The sequence below is a fragment of the Solenopsis invicta genome, chromosome 4 (assembly GCF_016802725.1).
Source record: "Solenopsis invicta isolate M01_SB chromosome 4, UNIL_Sinv_3.0, whole genome shotgun sequence".
Taxonomy (NCBI): domain Eukaryota; kingdom Metazoa; phylum Arthropoda; class Insecta; order Hymenoptera; family Formicidae; genus Solenopsis; species Solenopsis invicta.
In genome coordinates, this window is record NC_052667.1 from 5,975,552 (window position 1) to 5,998,953 (window position 23,402).

Here is a 23,402-nt window from a genome sequence, read left to right on the forward strand (position 1 = left end):
ATCTAAAAATTTAATTGGATGCAGGATCTGAAAAAAATATTTTTGTTAGATCATCAAAATAATTATGCAGGGTGCTCAAGCTGATTGCCAGTGATAGTTCGACAAAATTATTGTTAGATCCGCATTCAACTAAATTTTTATGACGCTCTAGCAAAACGTTCTTTGCGATGAGTTTCAGAAAATTAGAAAATTAACTTAAAAGTTATGAGTAAGAGCATCGTTCGCTGGTTTTATTATAAACAATTTATTCAGCGCGGGTTGCTGCGTAGACGTTGCGTAGCGGCGTGATAGCGAAAGTGTTGAAACGGTGCCAGCCAGCCCCACGTCGTCCCATCGTCGATATGCCACTTATAGTAGAGCACCTACATGTCTGATCGGCGGCGCGGTACCGTCCCCTGGAAACCGTGGCGGGAGCGTCCCTACATCCTTTTTAAAAATAATTGCATTTTGTTAGTAGCGGTCGCGAGGGGGACAGCCTCCAGCTGCGCACAAACGACCGCGAGCGGAAGCGGGAGAGTCGGAAGTGCGTTTCCCCATTTCGCTGCTCTTGTCCGAGTTTTAGGGGATCACTGGCTACTTGCGTAGGAACGCTACAAAGTATCGTCCACAATAGAATATATTAATAGGAGTAGCTAATGATTCGCATTTTTTTTTTTACGAATTTTAATACAGTTCATGGAAAAATCTATGGTCGAAGAAACATATCTAGTAATTGCAATCGTATATAATTGTTGGATCATGTACACGACTTCTTAATGTTTTAAATAACATAAATGTATAATATTAAAAATAAAAAAAACGGAGTTATAACTTTACTATTTCTGTTTAAATCTGAATCTTTTGTGATCCATAGTTCCTAACACAGATGACACGTAAAATATAGTTAACATAGTTTATATTGTATACACGTAATTTAGATTATTTATATTTTATGTGTAAAAGTCCAATCCTGTTTCTTTTTAATTTACTCTTTAACTTTTTCTAATTCTAATAATTAGAAAAAAAAGAGTAAGTTAAACTGAGATTGAAATAAATCTGCATTGATGGAAGTGGACATTAACACATATATATTTGATTAATTAAAAGTTAAGTCTTCCTTCATTATATCTAGACTTAACTACTGATAATTCTTCAGTTCTCTGCACTAGACTGCTCTGTGGCGATTGACATTTTTAATTTATCATATTGTGTATCTGTGGCACGACGGAAGAACATCCGGCTAATCTAGGACGCTTCACACAAGCGTATTATTAATATTGTATATTCACAAATAATTAATATTGTGTTTGGAAATAGGGCCAATATACTGATAATATCTTCTCTTACATAGAACGAGTCTAGGATTGGAAAAGCGAAAGATTCAATCGAGTACAAACAATACCGGGCAGCGCCATGCGGCTGGATGCGGGCCGCTTTTATGACGCGTGAAGCTAACGAAACGTTCGATTTAGTTATACCAATTAATGCCGCCGGTCGGTTCCACTTCGTTAGGTCTAATTCACTCACGCCGTGTCTTCGGTTGCTTGAACGCTTGCGGTATTAAGAGCGGCGATCTTATCGGTTAAACCGCGCGTAGCTTTGCGGTTCCTCGAGTTCTTCTTGCGCGAATTTGGTACCAAATATGGCCTGCGTGTGTCGCGGTTTATACCTATCATCGGTCGCGAGTTTATTTTTAATCAAGCAATTTATTACATTTAAAGATGTATAAAACATTTCTCAAAATATTAAGAAAATTATGAAAAAAATTACAGATTGTTTTATACTGCATTTGGAAATAGTAGAAAAAAATTTGGTGACAATTTTCTATTTGGCACTGTTATACCAAAACAACCTTAATCTTATTTTAATCTTATTAAACTTATTTTGTTAATTAATCTTATTATTTCTAACATGCCAAATAAATATTTTGGAAATTTTTTTTATAAAATATCTCATCTAGATGTAATGAATTGAATAAAATTCATTGGCTTGTTTGATACAAATTATAACTTTGACTTGTACGTTGCATTAAGTTTTATACTTTGCCTAATATTTAATTCTTTGCGTTTATTAACATTTTTTTACTGTACACTACTAACGCCTTGCATATATCCGCGTGTGACTCACGAGTCTCGGTGGCCTTCTCTTTCTTTTAAGGATGTCCGTCTCTTTTTTGCATTGGGCGGTTGCCTCGCGAGGGACCCGCGAGAGTAATCAAGACAGAAATAAAAATTATGTCAAAGCAAGTTAAGACCTCGTCAAAATCTTTTAACTCTTTACTTGATAGAAGTATCCTTAGCTGTAATATTATTTAATATTAATAAAAAGCGGTTATATGTCCACTCCTGATAACGTTACATAAATATTATATAAACATTATATACGAAGTAAATAATATTATTTACTTCAATATTTTTGATTATCGGGAATGTAATTATAACTTTTAAATGTAAAAGTTATAAAGTTTATAAATATTTTATGCATTATAATAATTCACATTAATTTTTATTCATGAACATTTTCATAATACTTTGCAAATATTAAAATAATATACCACGAATATTACATAACATTACACATATAATATTGATATTCTTATATTCAAAAAATTGTATACATATTGAATAATATTCTCGAAATATTATTTTAATATTATTTTAATTTTTAATAATATTCGTATAACATTCTATGAATATTGTAGCGCTTATAGGGATAGAACTGAACGTGTGTGCGAGCATTTCTTTATACCATATGATATTTTTTAATTTACCTCCCACGCAATCGGTAAGGAAAGCCTTACGAAATGACCGATCGATCGAGGTTTTGTAATTTGCATCATTCTCGTCCCAGTTAGGCGGAGTAACGAAAGAACGCGACGTATCGCAATTGCAGCACATTCCGCGCAATTTAAAAAGAAGCTACTCAATGTGTCACTGCGAAAGGGTCAACTGGTCCCCCCTCCTCCACAGTCTTGGGTGCAGATGGTGCCCTCATACATACCGCTACGTTTGTCATCGAGCCCACACCGAGCCGCTCCCCCGCCTCGCCATCTCAACATCTTTTCTTCCTCCTCCTGCGGTCGCCCTACTCACGCGGGGCCCGTATCTAGCGTACGTACAATCTGACGGAATGCTGGGTAAGCAGCAGTCCATTCACGGTGACGCTGACGCATACACGGTGCCCGAGCAACACCGTTCGCGCCGGTGGTGGTCCCCGAGTCGGCCCGGTGGTCCCCGTGGAACCGATCGCTCGCGAATCGAACTCGCGAGTCGCCGCCGAGTCATCCGGGTTGCCGCAAGTGAGAAGCGGTGAAGGTACCACGATAACGTAAAGAAGGAAACGTTCTTAGACGGTTCGAAGTAAGATTCGAGATAAGGTCCTTTCGGTTCAGCAAGTGCACCACTGTGAATGATAACGAACGAGATTAGCTTCCTTCTGAAGGAGGAAAACCTCAAGCTTTGTGAGGATCGGCTGGGAATTTGGCGGAGTGAAGTTTCCACGAAGAAACTGAAGAAAAATATATAATTAAGACGAAAAGGAAGAGGAAACGTTTGATGGATGACGAGTTAACGAGTTGACATCAAATCAGATCTATATCAGTCGACTATTACAGAGAAAACTGTAAAACTCCGCTCGCGAGTTAATTGTTTAATAATTGGACAACCAATAGAAGAGTTCGTGACTTTGAAACAACGTTGCTGGATAATCCTCAGTCTGACGTCACATCGTGACTGTAATCATTTTTCAAGAGAGGACGTAGGCGTGGACGCACTGACGAGAAAGATCATTGTTAAATCAAAAATTTTCGTCATATCTTTCAGTTAACAAAAATCTACAGATTTCCATCTTGCTCTTTGATTACCCGTTTCAAACTTATGGCTGGTTTGAGCTAAGAGCAGCTAACGAGCGGTAAGTTACGACATGCTTCCTAATTTATCGCCCTTTCCTTATCTATTCTTCTCTTTTTCTTTTGACATCCATAATATATCGGTTCACTATCGATATATTAGTTTAATGATTAGCCATATTTCGTGATATGCAGCTGATTTATATAGAATTCAATTTTTTTATGTTAGAAAGAAGATGAAACAAGAAAAATAATAGCTACGTTCAGCAAAAAAAAGCAGTTTTTCAATAACTGCTACAATATTATTTAATATTAAATAATATTTTTAAAATATTAATCGGTGTTAATAAAAAGTGATTATATGTCCGCTTCTGATAATATTATATAAATATTATACAAAAAAAAAAATATTATTTACTTTAACATTTTAAATTATCAGAAATATTATAACTTTTAAATGTAATAATTATAAAATTTATGAACATTTTATACATAATAATTCATATTAATTTTTTACCAAAATAATATTTGTAATATTTATAATATTTCATAGCTGTTGAAAAACAAATATTATATAAAAACGGACATATAACATTAATACAATATTCCCATAATATTAAAATAATATAAAAAATATTGAATAATATTCTTGGAATATTTTTTCAATATTTAAAAAATTTTTAATAATATCCATCTTATATTTTCTAGAAATACTGTAGTGCTTATAGGGTTTGTATAATTCTTTAATGCAATTGGTTTTTGCCTTTAATCGGATCTGAATATATAAATTAATCATATTAAAAAAATTTGATAACAATTTCAAAGCTGCTTCTTTCGCTGAACGCAGCCAATTGCTCGCATGAAGGTAACTAATTGATTCTTTAAAAAAATCATTTCGCTTGATTATAATCGCGGTTTTCGCTCGTTTGAATCCTCCCGATCTCAAGAGCGGCGTTGGTCTGCGATCTTGAGGAACCAATGCCAAGAACCGGGCAAAAAAGCGCGACGAGTTACTCGATGGTCCCGAGGAGCAATTTAGAAACATGACGTGGAGAGAATTATGACGCATGGGGTGGCATTCAATTAGCTGGGCAGTGCCGAAAGTTAATGCGAAAATGGATCTTCGAATACTTAAATGAATATACGAATATTTGAATGCTTATTCGCACACAATTATTCGAATACCAAAGTTGATTAATTTATTTTAACAAAAAATATCTTAAATTTTAAAAAATATGTAATCTTCATAGATCTCGTTAAATCACTTACATTATTACATTGTTATATTTGAGGGTTGAATGAAACTTTTCTTTTCTTTTTAATAAATTATAAATCTTCGTAACTCAAATAACACAGTTCAAAATATGTTTAAAATCATTTTTAAATATTTCAATTGAAAGAATAAACATTGAAAATCAATTTTAGCATTTAAACTGATAAAATAAATGTTTAAAATTTGATTCGTTTTTTAAAACTTTAATAAACATTATAAAAATATTTTATAAGACCTTATAATATTTATTTTAACTTTTTTATACTAGTTACGTCTCAAAAGCGTATCGCCTAAACGTTTCTTAAACATTAAATATAAATGATCCGTTTAAAAAATATATTAACGTAAAAACGTTCTCATTAATAATGAGAAAACGTTGCGTTTTAAATAAGACGTCGCGACGTCGGTACTTTAATGTCACCCGGCGTGCAGCATATTTGGCGCTAAATGCACGGTATGAATAGCACGACACATGTTTTGTGTCGTACGTGCAGACATTTGACATCCACACCACGTGGTGCTCTCGTGGGCGGGATACGAATGTTGTCGCGGCTCGATCGACTTTCAACGATCCCGCACTCAACTCTCGCACGCGCGTATCTCTTTGCACGTTTGGTATTTGCTTTTGTTTATACCTCGAGATCGTTCACCGTTCGTGTCGCTAAAACAAAAGAAAGAAGTTTTTGCAAACATTAAATATTAAAGAGTCCAAATAAATCAATTCCATGAATTAAATTATGTTTTGTTGCTTTTAATTTCCATATGTATCGAAATTGATTATTTTAACACGTAACAATAATAATTAAAAGAATAATTTTATCTAGTCAACTCATTCGTGATTGAATTGCTTAGTTTCAAAATAAATAGCGTCCACGTTAAAATATGTATTTAATAAATAACAATAGTAAACTTAACATTTCTTCATTTAAACTGTTTAACTCTATTATTTTAGTTAAATTAATGATGCACTGAAAAAAGTTTTTTCCGATCAAATTATTTTTATCGGTTTAAATAAACATTAGTTAAAATAATTTATTTTTGAACTTAGGAAATATTTTTTTAATCAAGGAAATGATTTCGAAAAAAAATATATTTATTTGAAAATAAAATTCTTTTAAGTGTATACTTATTGTTAGTAGGACGACCTATGGCAACCTATTAGAAATTAAAACTAACTAAAATTGAGTATAATTCGATAACTACAAATTTAATAATTAAGTATTATAATAAAGATCGTATAATAACAGTTTACATCAATACTTACTCACTTCTATATACTGCTGCAGCGATGCAGTGAAAATCGAAACATAGATACTGAACTTTAATCCCTGACATGTTATTAGAACGATGAACATTTTAATTGAATAATAATTTTGTATAAATGTGATTTATTTAACTAAACATTAGCTCAATCTTTCAACGGTTGAAGTTGCGAATTAAACATTTCAAGGTGACGGTATCGGTACGTCATCCGATGTTAATTTACACCAAGGACGAGTTAAATCGACGGGTCTTAGAACGAAATGTTACACGTCGATATAAGCCTCTATTATAAACGTAAATCCAAGTACAAGGTTCAAATGCGCGCCTTTGACCTGGGCGGTGCAACGAAACGCGGATCGACGACGCACCGACGACGACTCGCGCTGACTCGGTATAGGTACTTTCACCGTGACTCAACTTGACTCATTCATTGCCGTTCGCCGTATGATTAACGCGGAAATCATTCGATGACGTCAATTTGTCGCCGTGCACTTCCACGGAACAAGAAATAATGTTTCGCGGTTTCACATCGCGTCTTCTTCCGTCCGCAGAGGAACCGGATAGTCTTGCTTATCAAAACGATATCAAAATCAAACATATATACGCCTATTTCTAAGTCAAATATCGTCATCTGATTACACCTGAACTAACTAAGGCGATTACGCTACCTGGTACATTCAATTTTTTTTGTAGTAGTAATAACAGCTGATGATTCTTTAAACTTTATAACGTTAATTTCCTATAAGCATACAATATTTCTAGAATATTATTTAATATTTTTTAATATTATGGAAATGCTCTGTTAATTTTATATATCCACTTTACACAATATTCTGAGTGTATTACTCCAATTCATGGAATATTATGAAAATATTGAAATAGTTTTGAGGTTTGAAGGAATAAACATTTCTTGAAATATATTAAAAATAAAATAAATTATAAAATATATAAAACTATCAATAATAAATAGCACGTTTAAACTCCATTTTTTGTCTAAGGTTTATTTAATAAAAAAACATTTACATTAATATTATTTAATATTATATTGTATTAATTAGAATATTACTTAATATTACTTATTAATATTAAATAATAGAGAGTTAATATTAATAATAAAAATATTACAATATTAATAATAAATTAAAAAAGATTGCTCATGTTTTTACTCAGATTTTTTTACTCACATTACTAAAAGTAACGTAATTGTGACAACTGTTGGATTTGATATAAACGAATGTCAAGTTCAAAGAGTTAATTTCTCTTTGGATTTAATCGATCCTTTTCTTAATTGTTTTTTTTTTTTTTTTTTATCATATAACATGTTCAATTTTACCTGTCCAGTTTCCCCGAAAATTTCTTTTGTAATTGTTCTCAGTGCAGTTATTATAATATTAAATATTTCGACAAAATGTATAAAACCAGACAGCGATGCAGCCGAGACGCGACGCGACGCGCTGATGCGTTCCCAGTTCCCATGTCGTTCCGTGGCTTTCATCACTTTTTTTTGTTGCGAGGGGACGCCTAGTACCGGGTGTCTGTTAATTTCCCTTAATTAAACTCAATCGAGGTTAATGCACCGCAGCTTGACCTCAGTTTACCAAATCTAACGCACCCTAGTAGCTATGCGTTTGCGCATATATGTACGCGTAGATCACGATCGCTAATCGATATGTAGATTATTCGCGGTTCTCCATCGCGATTCTTGAAATTACATATAATAAGCACGAGTTGTGCGTATCTCTTAAATTTACATAGATGTTATATTGAAAACGCATATTTGTATTATAACGAAGATGTAAAAAGTAATACGTCACAAAATTGCGATTGCGCAATTAAATTTATTGATACCTTTACGTTTTTGCATTTACGTAATTGCGTTTTGAGTAATTAACTGAAATGAATTTAGTTCGAGGAAACGCGATAATATCAGCACTTGGGAATAATTATTTGAATTGCGCGAGATTGATACGTGCCTATTGCGAGTTTGTAATATCGAGTATCGTTACACGTGTTTCAATAACACGAGTGACTCATGTACCGGTGACCCTCGCAGTCATTAGCAAACTCAGTTAGTTTAGCGTGGCCGCATTCGCGCGGCCGGAGGCAGAATAAGAAGGCTAAATCGTATGACATATGGATTCTTAAGTGTATCGATATGTGAATTCGAATTCCCGTAAGATGACGCAAAACATGTCGACACAGGCCGATATCACATCTGCATCCTCCACGCGGCAAACTCGTTTCGGTCTTTAATTAATATTCATCGGTAATTAAAAATACCACTTGGCAGACTTTCTCTTGGCGATCATTGACGATCATGATTATCGAAAAAACAGCGCGCGAAGCAAATATAATCGCAGCAAGAAATACACTGATGCGGTTTTTATTATCTGAAGTCCGCGGACGGAGAAAAACAATTTTGCTGAAGTATCTAAAAATTTAGCTAGATACAAATAACAAAATACTTTTGTTGAATCATCGAAGTAATTATGAAGGACACTCAAACATGATTAGCAATGTTGCAAAAAAGTTTTGACATTAGCAACTAGCTTTGTTAACAATTCTACACTGAGAGAAAAAATTACTGAATTTTAACAAATATTTGTTTGAACAGCTGCAATGAAATATTTACTTACGGTAATAAATATTTACTCAATAAAAAATAGTATTTAAATTAAATTAATGGTTCCTGCACCAATCAAATATTTTTTTACATTTTTATTGCAATAAATATTTTATTGCAATTATTCAAACAAATATTATTTAAAATTTAGTAATTTTTCTTTCAAAGTATGTAATTATTTTATGTTCTAATAAAAATTATTTTTTGATTTGTATTCAGATAAATTTTACTTTAGCAAAAGCATTTTCATTATTTGGGGTATTAAAGAAACGTTGTCAACAGTTGGCAGAGCAAAAAGTATTTCAAATACAAAATACAAAGCATTGGTAATTAGTATTTGAATTACAAAATACAAAATATATCTTTCGTTTTAAAATATTGCAAAATGCAAGCTTGTACTTCAAATACTAATTACCAATATTTTGTGTGTTGTATTTGAAATACTTTTTAGGTCCTAGATGTGCAAAACATATATTCTCAACCGGATAGGAGTTATTAATAGCCAGACGCGTTGAAAAATGGAATTAGCGTGGTGTTGTCCGTCGTGAGAATCATATTGTCCTCCGTAAATTCTCCGGACGGCCCATTTCCGTCGGTGGCGCCCTTCGCGCGTCACGAGAGCCCATAAATAACAATAAATTCTTACAGACCATCTTTCTAAACGTAAGATTGATCTCCATCCATTGTCTACGCCGGAGAATTGTTTTAATGCGCAGAATCGCACGTGCGGAATTTGCATAACGCAAATGTCAAACGTCCTACGCGTCTTCGGACAATTGCTTTTGCGGATCTCTCGCACTTACTTCGGTAACTCTAAGAACATGATACATTCGGAGTTAGGAAATGCAGTATACATTTAATACAAAGCGAAGAATATAGAAATTTGATTGCATTTAATTGTATTAATTTAGTTTCAATAAGTTTGTCTATTATCTGTTTAAGTTTGCTCAGTTCTTATAAGCACACAGTATTCCTAAAATATTATACAAATACTACTAAAAATTAAAATAATATTACTTATTAATATTCCGAGAATGTTATTCAATATTTTTTAATATTATGGGTATACTGTGTTAATGTTATATGTCCGTTTTTACATAATATTTGTGATACGTTACTTAATATCTGTAAAATATTACATTTAAAAGTTATAATATTCCCAATAATTTGAAATATTGAAATAAATAATATTATTTAATTTTTCATATAATATTTGTATAATATTATCGTATAATATTAGGAGTGGCCATACAATCATTTTTTATTAATATTTCAGGAACGTTATTTAATATTTAAATAATATTACGCGCTTATTAGAACTAATTGAATAAATTTACTTTTAATCTATTTCTGAACAGTTAATTTTTTATTTAACTATATTTTTTTTATATACTCAGCGTGTATACTTTTCCTTTTTTAAAAAGGTTTTTGATAATAGTCTTAGAATGCTTATTTGGAGAACGGTTGCAGCTTTTAAATTTAACTTTTTATCAATAGATTTTATGCGAATGTAAATTTTAATTTGCTCTACATATATATGTATATTTATAATGTTTTCGACCATTTAAATTTTTTAAAGAGTTAATTTTACTCTTTAAGCTTAAATTATTATTACCCTTAATAAATTCAATTTTTGATTAACAGATTTTACATGAGTGTGCATTTTAATCCAATATACATATTTATGATGTTTTCGACTATTTTAATTTCTTTAAAAGGTTAATTTTAATCTTCAAATAGCATTTATGTTCTCTTGTGATATTTGATAAATCGTAATAAAACAATTATAATTCGCTGCCAGGCAAGTGTTTCTCTGTCGCATTTCAGGAAAGTTTTGAAACAAGTGCGTAGCATCCGTTTTGCGTCAGAACGCTTCGAACAAGTGCGTCGTACTTGGAATATTTAGATCGCGGTTTCCTCTGACTGCGGGAATCCCCTGTCCGTCTCTCTTTCTCTCTCTCTCGTGTCCCACCACAATATATGTCGCAATTAAATCGTGTCCCTCGATGGGCTAATCTTATCACAAATACAACAATATTAACCCATTGCCGTTTAGCTCGACTAGAACTAAACCACGATTTTAATTAGCGACAAATCATTCCACGAGTCTGACTCGTGATATTCATGTTTAGTACCAAATTTGTATCACAAGTCAGACTCGTCAAAGTACGACAAGGAGTTAATATTACTACTCATTAGGTAACGGTAGAGCAAGATACCGCGACGACCTAATGATATTCTAGTCTTGTTGTGTTCGTGTTCCCCAAAGTAGTCCCAAAGTGCGAGACTTAGTCATCCGGTTTAGTCATTCGCCAAGGGGAGTACGCAGGTCGAATATTTAATTCCGTTCTTCCGCTCTATGAATGCCGTAGGCCTTCGAGGTCGGATTGAGGCCGAATGGAATCTCTGGACCACAGTTTCGACACCTTCGGCACGGCCGGCATAATGGACGGCACGAACACGTGGTTGCCGCGCATCACGAGCAACGGCACGCACACCGCCATCGTCGACGAGGAATTGTCAAGGTACGTCGTTCCTTCTTGGACCATATTATACCTAGATATTCCGATCACACATTTCTCAGCGGTGATGTCGCGGCATTGTTTCCGAGCAATTAAATCAAACAATTAAATCATTAAATTAATTGTGTGAATTAAATTTGGAAACGATGCACGATCTTAATTTTTACCTCGAATTCGCACAATTTCTGAATTTACGCGCGACATTTCTGTTGTCTTGAGCCTAAATTCAATTTGGAAACAAAAAGTCATTGTCCTGCGACGAGATAACATCCCGTTGTGAGCACATGGCATAATAGTAATTACACTTGAACTTTATCTCCACACAATGACTAATTTATCGTTGACGTAGACACTCAATTGTTATCTTCTTGGAATTTTATGAAGAATGACACATTACTTCGACTATATGTGTCTCTCTTTTTGTTATTCTGTATGTTCAACTTTGCATGTGTACGGCCCGATATTGTCGAGAAGATTTGCCTGAATACAATTAATTGTAAATTTATTTTAATTACACTGAAAAGGACCCGAAATTGTGTCAAAACGTTTATTGTTATGTATTGCGTTAAGAATTAATATCGATTTACGCAAATTATAATAAATCGATATATACAAGTTTTCATCAGAAATTGACATTAATCATTTCTTCTCAACTTGAAAAAAATTGGTTTTAATATTTCTAAAATTATTTATTGCTCACGTTACTTATTAATGAATTTAATTGTATTACCTTGTTAATAAATGGAATAGTTTGATAACGATGAAGACCGGTTGTTTTATCTGTCATAGATTCCCGAAGTCTTTGAGGATTTTCGCAGCGATAGTGGCGATCATCATCATGCTTATTGGTCTAGCCGGTAATCTACTGACTATCGTTGCTTTATGTAAATACCCCAAAGTTCGCAACGTTGCGGCGGCCTTCATCATAAGGTACATGCAAACAAGTTTATTTAACGTCGCCATTAAAATTGCTTAATTTGATAAAAGAAGTAGCTTCTTCAAAAGAAGAAGCTTGTACAACTAATTGCATTTATTAGTCAATTATAATATTAAAAAATTAACTTTGAAATTCTAGTATTTTTTAATTTCTAAAAAGCAACCTTTTTTGATGTTCACGTCGATTAAAATGAGATTGTTGCCATTGGAACAGCTTGTGTATCGCGGACTTCGTGTTCTGTCTGCTGGTGCTGCCGTTCGACTCCATCAGGTTCATCAACGCCAGCTGGGCGGACGTACGATTCTTTTGCATCTTCGTGCCTTTTTTGCGGTACGGTAACGTCGGCGTCAGCCTTTTGTCTGTCGCGGCAATCACTATCAATAGGTACGTGTTCTTTTTCTATCTTCTTCTTGGCTCTTTGACTCGAAGCGCTCGATCCATCTGAAAGATTTTTTTTTGATGAAGTCTAAGGAATAAAATTCATATACGATAAAGTAATTTAATATGAAAGTGTAATTGAAACTTTTCACTTTATAGATATATTATGATAGCGCACCACGCTATTTACAGTAGAGTTTACACAAAATACTGGATAGCCACGATGATAGTCTTTTGCTGGCTGTTCTCTTATGGGATGCAAATACCTACGCTGGCGGGAGTGTGGGGTAAGCCGCTGTTTTAATTATTATTTAATTATTCATGATTGGAGAAAGAAGTTTCAGTGGTGAAGTTTCAATAAAAGTGTCGCAGTTGCAAACTTTTCAAGAATACAAACAAAGAATGTTCAAAAAAATGGTTAATAAAAATGATTATTAAGTTTCTGATATGAATAAAGATGGTTTTATACTCGAATAAGATATTTCGTGCTTGTATATGTACAAATATTTTAGTTATTTTATACATATCTGTATATACATTTTTAAAATATATTTATAACATTTTGTTGTTATTTATTACCCATTTGCGCTTCATCAGGTAAATTCGACTATGATCCTAATTTGGAGACCTGCTCCATCATCAAAGACCGTCACGGTCGCACTTCGAAGACATTTCTCTTCGTCATGGGATTCCTGATACCCTGCGTGGTGATCGTCGGCTGTTACGCCAAGATATTCTGGGTGGTACACAAGTAATTGACACTCATTTTTAATTAATAATCTTTCTACCATTGTCTCGATTATATTATATTGACCAATCGTAATTTAACTTTGCAGATCAGAATCGCGAATGCGAAAGCACGCCGCACCGACGATAAAGTCACCTCACACACCCGGAAGGGACATCAGGGAGCTAAAGCAGAAGCGCAGCGAGTGGAGGATCACGAAGATGGTACTGGTCATCTTTCTCAGTTTCCTCGCGTGTTACTTACCGATCACCATCGTCAAGGTGGCCGACGCGGAAGTCAGATGTCCCGGTAAGAACACGTGATTTATCATACACGTGACTTCCGAGTAAAATAGCATTTTATACGCGCAAACAACGGTTTTGCTGAAGTATCCAAAAATTTAGCCAGATACAGATCTGAAAATAATTTTGCCAAATCATTAAAATAATTATGAAGGATATTCTAGCGTAACGAACAGTGCTGCAACAAATTTTGACATTTCAGCAACCAGTTTAAGTGTCCCACATAATTATTTTTAGATCTGTATTCAGCTAAAGTTTTAGATATTTTAAATTTGCTTCATCTCCTTTAGAATTTTTTCCCCTTCTTGTTACATATGTAGTATCTACGTAGCATCCTTCTGACTTCCCACAAAGCCTAAAATATTCACTTTTAGTCCTTGTCAATCTCTGTTTCAGCGATACCAGTGATTTAACCGTTTTTTACTATACTGAACAAACGTCCAACTGTTTCAGAGTGTCACATTCTGGGATACCTGTTGCTGTACTTCGCGTCGTGCGTGAACCCGATCATCTACGTGATCATGAACAAGCAGTACAGGCAGGCGTACGCCGGCGTGATCGGCTGCTCGTGGCTAAGGGCGAGCCTAACACCGTACGGCAGCAGTGCGCCGGGTGGTGCCGGCGGTCCTCAGGCCATTCAGCATGACTACGCCCAAGGTAACTTCGAGCGACGACACGCGGTAACGCTCACCAAACTCTGACCGAGCGCGCGAGCTAAGCGACCACTCGCGCTCACTTCGTAAGTCAAGGGCACCACAAGTTTGCTGCTTTCTGTTTTTTGATTGTTGGTCTTTGGTCAGTCTACGTGTGCTAACGTAACGATTAATCGCAACCCCTAACCATTAATTTTCCTCTACGCTCAGCACGTTCTTAACTCCAAGTTGTTGCCAACTGTGAAACGAGTGACATCCAATTGCTGCGATCGTTGCTGGATGCTTCCGCAGCTTTGATCATCGTCATAATTAACAAAGTGTAATTAACAAAATTCTCCCGTATTTTTTCTCATCTCTGAATTTATTTAACTTATTAAAATACAGTTTTAATTTTTCATCACTATTTTTTTACTAATTTTTAACTATTAACTCAAACTACATAATATTAACACGTAATGGAACAAAATTATGAGAAATTTGATTTGAAATGTAGAAGACAGAATATTTTCTTCTTTTCTAATTTTTATAAGCTACAAACTGTGACATATTAAACAAAATAGCTTTTGCTTGTTTAATTATATTGCTTTTTAAATATATTGTCTTTTTCAATACTTATATTATTATATCATATAAAATATAAATCTGTAACTACGCTTAAAAATAACTTGCTTTGTTATCGTTCCTCTGGTAATTGTCCTTTCTTGTGCATTTTAATTTTACGCAAAATAACGAATATTTTCATCAAAATGTAACTGTACCTTATTCTTGGGCTAGACTACTCGAAGGACTTCAGTAAAACGATGGTGTCGACGGTCTCTATCGCTATGAATCCTGTGAGAAGCTCGCAAATCCAGGAGGAGCTGTGAAGCCGATGTCGAGAAAAAACGAAAAGAGAAGAGATGTCTCTTATGAGAAAAGAAGAAATGGAAGAGGAAGAAGAAAAAGAAGAAGAAAGAAATTGCTCCTGATAACAGTGCAACGGTTATCGAGCTAGTTTGCATAATTTGTTACCTCAGCTAATGAAAAGATAAAGTGCTTTATGAATTATTTCTTCGTAAAAAAGGCGAAATAATACTACAATATCACGTACATATGTTGCGTATGCATTTAAATGCGCGGAATAAACAGAAAATTATTCTCCGTCTGATAATGACTTTTACCAAAGATTGTCATGTGTCAATGTATTTTATAATGAAATACAAACTTTGCATTGTCTTTTATTTATATACGATTAGTATATATAATTCTTGAACAAGAATTATGATAAAAATAGACTGTTGTAATATAGTTTACATTACATTAAAAATTATACTCATAAAATTTCATTGTACAAAATCATCTCTCCTATCAATCTAAATTACGTAATAAGTCTCTTGTCTAATCATAAGCCTCAAATATGTTTTCAAAATGCATTATTAAATTGCCAAGTAAAACGTTTTTGATTAATCAATCGGAACAAAGAATTTTATAAATTGACCGATCAAAAAATGTTTCGCGTGACCCGTTGGACCGTAGCCAGTATAAAGTACGGATCTCGATGGCGTTGAAATATTTCGATAAATCGATACGGCGATAAATCGATTGAGAACTATGTTCAGAATATCTAATCTACAATATAGGCTTTGCCTATTTATGTCTATTTGCCTATAATGCCGATTTGTATGTATATACGTGTTATGTCCTTCTTCGAAGGGCCGTCTAGAGTAAGCTTGGGGTAAGAAATAAAAATAAGTATAAAGCTACATATTTTCGATGCAAAGAGCTGCAATAAAAGCGTTTTTACATTTACGGCATACATTGTAAAATAAATTTGGTTATTACAAGTAAAAATAATGCAGTTGACAAATGAAGTGAAAATTATACAGCCACACAAAAAAAAACAAGTGTCATGTCCGAGAGATTAGAACCATGTATCTCTATGTATTTTGAGGCTCTGAAATCGAACGTGACCTCAGAATTGCGCCAACAGATCAGGATTTTTTCTACTCTTAAAAAATTGCCAAACATTTCTTAAAATTACATTATTCAGCCCGGTAAAAAAAATCCTAATCTGATGGCGCAATTCTAAGATCATATTCGGTTTCAGAACCTTAAATTACACAGGAATACATAGGTCTAATCTCTCGAACATGACACTTTTTCTTTTTCGTGTAACTGTGTTATTGGCGTTATCTACCAGTAAAACCATGTAGACGATCTCAAATAGTCTGAAACGTCAAAAAGATTTTCAGGTTTAAAATTGCAGATATTTCAACATTACCGCAAGCTTTTAATAACATTGTAGAAATCTTTTGTAACTTCCACACAATATTACAACAATGTTTTAATGTAAAGTTTATACAATGTTTTTTTTTTTAATTTTTCAATAGATTATGATTCCAAAACCTTTTCCAAAATTTTTTACAACAAAGTTATATTAATAGTTAATATCACTAAAATATAATTTTTTTTTATTTTAAATTCTCCTTTTTTCCTTTCTTCTCTTTATCTTCATCTTTTTTCCGTATTTAAAAAGTTCTTTCTTCCTTCTCCTTTCATTTTTCATTATTTTCTTTTTTATATCCAACATTTTTTAATATCTATTCGTGATATAAAATGAGTTACGAGAGTTTGTAACGCGATGCGATGCAAGATCTCCCTAAAAGTCGTTAATCAAGAGACGGTAGACTCGCGCACCGAAAGAGACTCCACGTTATATGCACGCTGTCTCTGTTAAATGCCTCACTGGGGTTGTTGACCACGCACGGTCACGTGACATAGGCTGCACGCCGCGCGACGTCTAGGCCAGCCTCCCCACTCTCCTCGATCGCTTGGTCATTCAACTTGCTTGAGCCACACGTGACCGAAGGGTCACGTGCGCCGTGCGGTTAACGACCCGAGTGGGACATTTAACAGAGACGGCGTGCATGTAATGCGAAGTCTCTCTCGCTGCGCAAGACTACCGTCTCTTGATCAATGACTTTTAGGGAGATCTTGCATTGCATTGCATTAAAAATTCTCGTAACTCATTTTATATCACGGATAGATATTATAAAATGTTGGATATAAAAAAAAAGAAATAATATAATGAAAAATGAAACAAGAAAGAAGTTTTTAAATACAAAAAAAAAAAGATGAAGATGAAAAAAGGAAAAAGAAGAGAAAGAGTTTAAAATAAAAAACATTCATATTTTAATAATATTAATCATAAATATAACATATAAAAAATGAAGGTTAGAATTATAACCAGTATTGAAGGATTAAAAAAACATTGCATAAATTGTTAAATAATTTTGTTTAAATAATGTGTTACAAGTTAAAAAATGGATTCATAATTTGCAAAATATTTTTTCAATTAAAAAAAATAAGATTTACTTTCTTTCAAACTTGCATTAATGAACAAAAATAGATTTGTAGTTTTGGATTGAAAGATTAGCAATAGCGATTTTAATCCAATGCTATAGATTATTGAATTATATAACTTGCAAAACTTCTTTTAAATTGAAAGAATATAAATCACTTTGTTTCAATGCTGTTTTATGGGTTAAAATAAATTGATGTGGTTCACGCAATCTTTATTTGAACTGACAATATAAGAATCTTTTAGTTTCAGTTGCACTTCATAGATTAATAGACTCAAGAAATTCTTAAACTTTAATTGGATTGAAATGGATTCAATCAAGCATTTAGATTCGGCAATGACCATACGAATTTATTTTTATTTTAATTTATTTTCGTGGATACACCTTAATGTAACGCTAATCCAGTAAATGGAAATGAATTGAAATGGATAAAAATGAATTCGTGTAGATATTATAGAATCCAAATTCTCAATCTTTTTTATTTCATTTTAAACCAATTAAATTTCAAAAATTTTTTGAATCTATTTTAATGAAGTAGGATTAAATCTACGGAATTTTTTATTTTTTTTAATTCTAGAAAAAGTTATGTACGCCATGTACGGAATTATTTAACGCGTTTTGAAACGATCAAATCTGACAAAGAAAAAGCGCGCTCTGCCTTGCGAAACGAATTGTAAACACTGTAATATATATTACTGAAACGCGCAGGGCTGTACAATTTTTTATTAAAAAATAATGAGGGAGAGCGAGAACGCTTCCTATGTAGTGTGCTGTATGGGATCTTTATTCATCAGAAAATTCGTGAATATGACAATATTAGTTTGTAAAGCATAGTACAGTCTGTCAAACAGATTACTATTGGGTAAGCCATCTCTTGGGATTCTCAATTGTTACCAAATCGATGTCTTCCATCGTAAAGCCCTTGTTTTTCATGATTGGCACGACATTGTTATTGATATGAGAGTATCCGTGTCCCCCAAAATGTACCTTAAATTTAACGTCAGTAAAATGGTTTCAAATGTCTGGTGGTCGCAAGGCTCGAGAAAATATCAATTTATAAAATTAAATAGAAAACAGAAATAACGAGAGAAGCTCGTACCAGTCGATGCTTGGTGTGTATATCGTGACTCATGAGAACTCGATTCAGCTTGTTCTCTTTCTTCAGCAATGCAATACGTTTGACCCGTTGTGCATCTGATAGCATATCAACCAATGGATTCAGCTGATAGAAGGAGCACTCGGTACCGAACAGGTCAAACTGAATGTAACATTTGGTAGCGTCGGCGAATTCCATGAGCTGCTCTTTTTTTATCAACGTACCTAATAAATTCATCTACATAATTGCACTGACACGTTCGACTATTCAAGTTAAAAGTTTGCGAGGAAAGAACGGTTTTGCTAAAGTATCTAAAAATTTAATTAGATTTATTTCTAAAAATAATTATTTTTAAATATATTATTTGGATAATTATAGTTTTGTCAGGCCATCAAAATAATTATGTAGGATACTCAAATTAGTTACTAGAACGTTAAAATTTTTTACAGCCTTGCTCGTCATATAATTAGCATCCCACATAATTATTTTGATTGTTTAACAAAATTATTTTCCAATTTAGCTGAATTTGTAGATATTTCAGCAAAATCTCTAAATTTTATTTTTTTCATGTAAAAATTAAAAAAAAAGAGAAAATTCGAAATAAATCTCTTACGATCGACGTGAGACATGATGGCCCTGCTCGCATCTCCACCGGCCTCTTGGTAGATCCTCATTATTTCCATGGGTGCAGCTGCATCCCTTCCGGGATGAAAACTCACGGAACAACGTAACTGAGCTTGGAGTTCGCCAGTCGCAGAAATGGCACGTTTTTCAAAGTCTAATATAAAGATTGCATAATATTTTAATACACATTATACATAAATAATATATCTTACAATTAGTACATGTATTGTTACATATTGGACACAAAATAAATGGAATAATTTACAAACAATCGATAGTAATAATTAAAATCCGGATCTTAATGGCGTTTTTTCCCATTCCGAGCTCTGTAAAAACTTAAAATAGTTAACTTATGTCAAAAAATTATCCTGTGACATCTGACATATGTTCCGAAATTTTATTAAAATGTTCGAAACTGGAAAAGATTGATGTTAGCCATTGTTTCTATATTAATAAGAGTTTGGTTGACCAATGGAGAAAAATGTATTAGTGCATATCTTAATTATTTATAATTACTAAATATAATATCTCATAAATTATATATTATAATATAATCATCTAAAAATTATAATAAATAATTTTTTTATTTTACTGGTTCACTACAAATTGATAATTATTTACAATACAGACACCTCACCACAAATTTTCCCATACAGCTTAACATGTAAGAAACATTCTTGCAAAATATTCTTGCAATGTTTCAGCAACATTATAAGCATACAACGTATAAGCATTAGAATATTATACGAATATTATTAAAATAATATTCCGAAAATATTATTCAATACTTTTAATATTATGGGAATAATGCATTAATATTATATGTCCGTATAATATTCGTGCTATATTACTTCAATATTCGTGAAATATTATAAAAATATTTTACGAATATTATTGTGGTAAAAAACTAATTTAAATTATAATAATGAATAAAATATTTATAAACTTTATAATTATCACATTTAAAAATTATAACACTTCCAATAATTTAAAATACATTGTTACAATAGTACATATCAATATTTCTGAAACAGATATTTTATCATTGTTGCAATATTGCTGGAATATTGTAGCAATATTTTGTAATGTTTTTACTATTCTGTGCTGTACGTGATTATTCATCGCGTTTTGGTACGACAGAATCTGGCAAAGAAAAAGCGCGCTCTGCCTTGCGAAGCGAATTGTTAACACTATAATATTATTGGAACACGCGTGGAATTACAATTCTTTATTAAAAAATGATGAAAGAGAGCGAGAACGCTTCCTACCCAGGAAAAAATGATAAGTCGAATCGACATTGATTCGACGTCGATGGCGTAGATAACTTTTCCAAATCGAGAAATATCAATCAGAATTGATATCAATTCGATGTCGATTAACATCCAAATTAATAGCATCAACTTTCGAACATTTTAACATCGATGGTAAACGTTAAAATGTCAAATTTTATTTCATTTTAATCGTCAAAATGATATTCGATTTGACTTATCATTTCTTCTTGGGTAAGTGTAAAGTCTTTAAAATACAGAGGCTGCAATAGTATTCATAGTTCGATTCTTATATTTTAGCGTATATATACCTTCGATCGGCCAAGTACTGCCGACTTCCCCGATAAATCCTGCTTTTACATCGAGACACTCCACACAACCCTCTTCCAATTCTTTATACATCAGATTGTACATTTCTTCTTTAGATGTATTGAGAGTCGATGCGTTTTGCACGCTGGCAACATAATATCCTGTACAGTTGCAAAAATACATAAAGACTAACAATAATATAGATAAAAGATAAAAAAAAATTCTAAATTATATATAACATTATATTATAATATAATATTATACTGAGAAAAAGTTATTAATTTGATTAAAATTTTCAACTTGATTAAATCTTTTCAATTCAAATATTTATGTATTTAAGTTAAATATATATGATATATAAATATAAATTAAATATATAAATACTTGAAGTTTAAGTTATTTACGTATTTGAGTTAAACACATACACAAAAAGAACGATTTTGTTGAAGTATCTAAAAATTTTGCTGAATGCAGATCCAAAAATAATTTTATTAGGCCATCAAAATAATTATGTTGGACCACTCATACCTGATGGAATATCAAAACTTTTTGCAGCGTTGATCATCATGCTTGAACATCATAAATATTTTAATGGTTCAACAAAACTGTATTCAGATCTGTATCCAGCTAAATTTTTAGATACTTCGGCGAAATCATTCTTTCTGTGTAAATACTTGAACTGAAGAAATTAAATCAAGTTGAAAAATGTAGTCAATTTAACAACTTTTTTCTCAATGTGTTATATATAATTTAGAATTTAAATGTTATTGATATTATTACACGTAATTGTAACATTAATTATATTATTATTATTATTATTACAAATAGGATATACCATACCGGTTCCCGCAATCACATTAACTTTCGCGTTCCGGCTAACTTTCTTCATTAAAGGAATATCACGTTTCAAACCGTGGCTACTGTTCTCCACGATAGTTCCACCGCCGTCTTCTCTAAATAATTCTACGTCTTTATGAACAGCTTCCGCCGCGTCGATATCATAAAACTCCAAATTATATAAGCTGCTATATCTAATATAAAACCATATTTGTCATTTTTAACTGCGTTTTTATTAATTCAGTTCCTTATTTAATGATATGATGATTGTATAACGATTGTATAAATATTTTCATTTTATACAAAACCATCATTGACTATGAGAGACATGAAAGGTAGTCCAATTTGACTTACGGATACTGTCGAATGTATCCGATATTTTGAAGAGACGGACAACCTTCAGGGAACCGTTTAAGATGCTCCGGTGGTGATACATAAAATTTGCGAAAATCGAGAGCCAGATGCTCATGCGTCAGCGTTTTACCGAGTTCGGACAACCGCTTGCTTCCTAGTACTTGCACCGAAAAAAAATATACAGTATAATAATAAAGTTTTTAGTATCAAAACACATGCAATTTTTAATCCAAAAGAAAGGATAAATTATATTATTATAATATTTTTATTCAATTATTTAATCGCGTATTACTTCGCGCTTTTTAATTTTCTTTATTTTTTAATTACTTCTTTTCTTAATTTAATTATTTTCTTACTTAATTTACACTTACCAGTGTTTACGTTATCTGGCAAGTTATCGGTCATTATTACTCTTTATTGTTACGAATTAAACAATTCAATAACTCACGACACAATTGGAAAAAAAAGCGCAATTAAACACGCCGTTTAAAATTTCACAAGCTTAGAAGTACTTCGCAAGTAACACAGAAATGTAGGCAAGTCTGCTCACTATATTAGTACGACGTGCTGTATAGCTCGTAACTGCTGTGACGTGTTAAATTTTCCTTTCGATCGACCTAACTCAACCTGCAGAAGAGACTCATTATCTCTCTGCGCTCGGCGCTATTCTCAAACACTGCTAAATGCCATTTAAATGCCTGATAAAACATTATCAGCGCTACAAGGAGCAGAATTTTCTATTTAAAAGTGCAACTTGTATACATAGACCTACAATTTGTACACAAAGATAACGTACTGGCAAGAAGTTGCGCTTGTCATTTTTATTCACGCCTGTTGACGTGAAAGTATCTTTTGAAAAATATCAGTGCTCTGTTCTTTTTCGACGCATAAATGCTGTTTTAAAATTATATTCTAAAACGTTTGATTATTTAATATTTTCGAGAGAGCATGTTTTATTTTACGTTAAAAAATATGTATAGTAATCTTACAATAAAAAAATTTTTTTATTGTTTAAGTAAATATATTTATTTTTATTTTACAGAATTTTAGAGCGCTAAGATTGGAGAAG

The 23,402-nt window shown here is 32.7% G+C and overlaps 2 protein-coding genes and 1 long non-coding RNA gene across 4 annotated transcripts; 1 reads left to right on the forward strand and 2 right to left on the reverse strand.

Annotated features, from left to right (window-relative positions):
* Positions 1 to 228: 228 nt before the first annotated feature.
* On the reverse strand, positions 229 to 3,073 carry LOC120357672. Its single transcript, XR_005574690.1, has 2 exons — positions 2,750 to 3,073; positions 229 to 426 (listed from the first exon to the last, which is right to left on the reverse strand). It is a non-coding gene; the product is annotated as an uncharacterized LOC120357672 (long non-coding RNA).
* A 62-nt stretch (positions 3,074 to 3,135) lies between these two features.
* Positions 3,136 to 16,246, forward strand: LOC105195542 (G-protein coupled receptor moody). 2 transcript variants are annotated; one of them, XM_011160989.3, is made up of 9 exons: positions 3,136 to 3,888; positions 11,358 to 11,510; positions 12,297 to 12,437; positions 12,658 to 12,828; positions 12,982 to 13,109; positions 13,420 to 13,573; positions 13,659 to 13,858; positions 14,305 to 14,590; positions 15,279 to 16,246. In XM_011160989.3, exons 2-8 carry the CDS (start codon positions 11,383 to 11,385, stop codon positions 14,550 to 14,552), a joined length of 1,170 nt encoding a protein of 389 aa, XP_011159291.1. In that variant the 5' UTR covers positions 3,136 to 3,888; positions 11,358 to 11,382; the 3' UTR covers positions 14,553 to 14,590; positions 15,279 to 16,246. The 2 variants fall into 2 exon arrangements, with proteins under 2 accessions (XP_011159291.1, XP_011159290.1); XM_011160988.3 differs by having other exon boundaries at positions 14,305 to 14,508.
* Positions 16,247 to 18,606: 2,360 nt separating this feature from the next.
* On the reverse strand, positions 18,607 to 23,189 carry LOC105195541 (phosphotriesterase-related protein). Its single transcript, XM_011160985.3, has 7 exons — positions 22,705 to 23,189; positions 22,334 to 22,493; positions 21,983 to 22,173; positions 21,145 to 21,303; positions 19,555 to 19,719; positions 18,945 to 19,165; positions 18,607 to 18,832 (listed from the first exon to the last, which is right to left on the reverse strand). Exons 1-7 carry the CDS (start codon positions 22,736 to 22,738, stop codon positions 18,701 to 18,703), a joined length of 1,062 nt encoding a protein of 353 aa, XP_011159287.1. The 5' UTR covers positions 22,739 to 23,189; the 3' UTR covers positions 18,607 to 18,700.
* Positions 23,190 to 23,402: the final 213 nt, after the last annotated feature.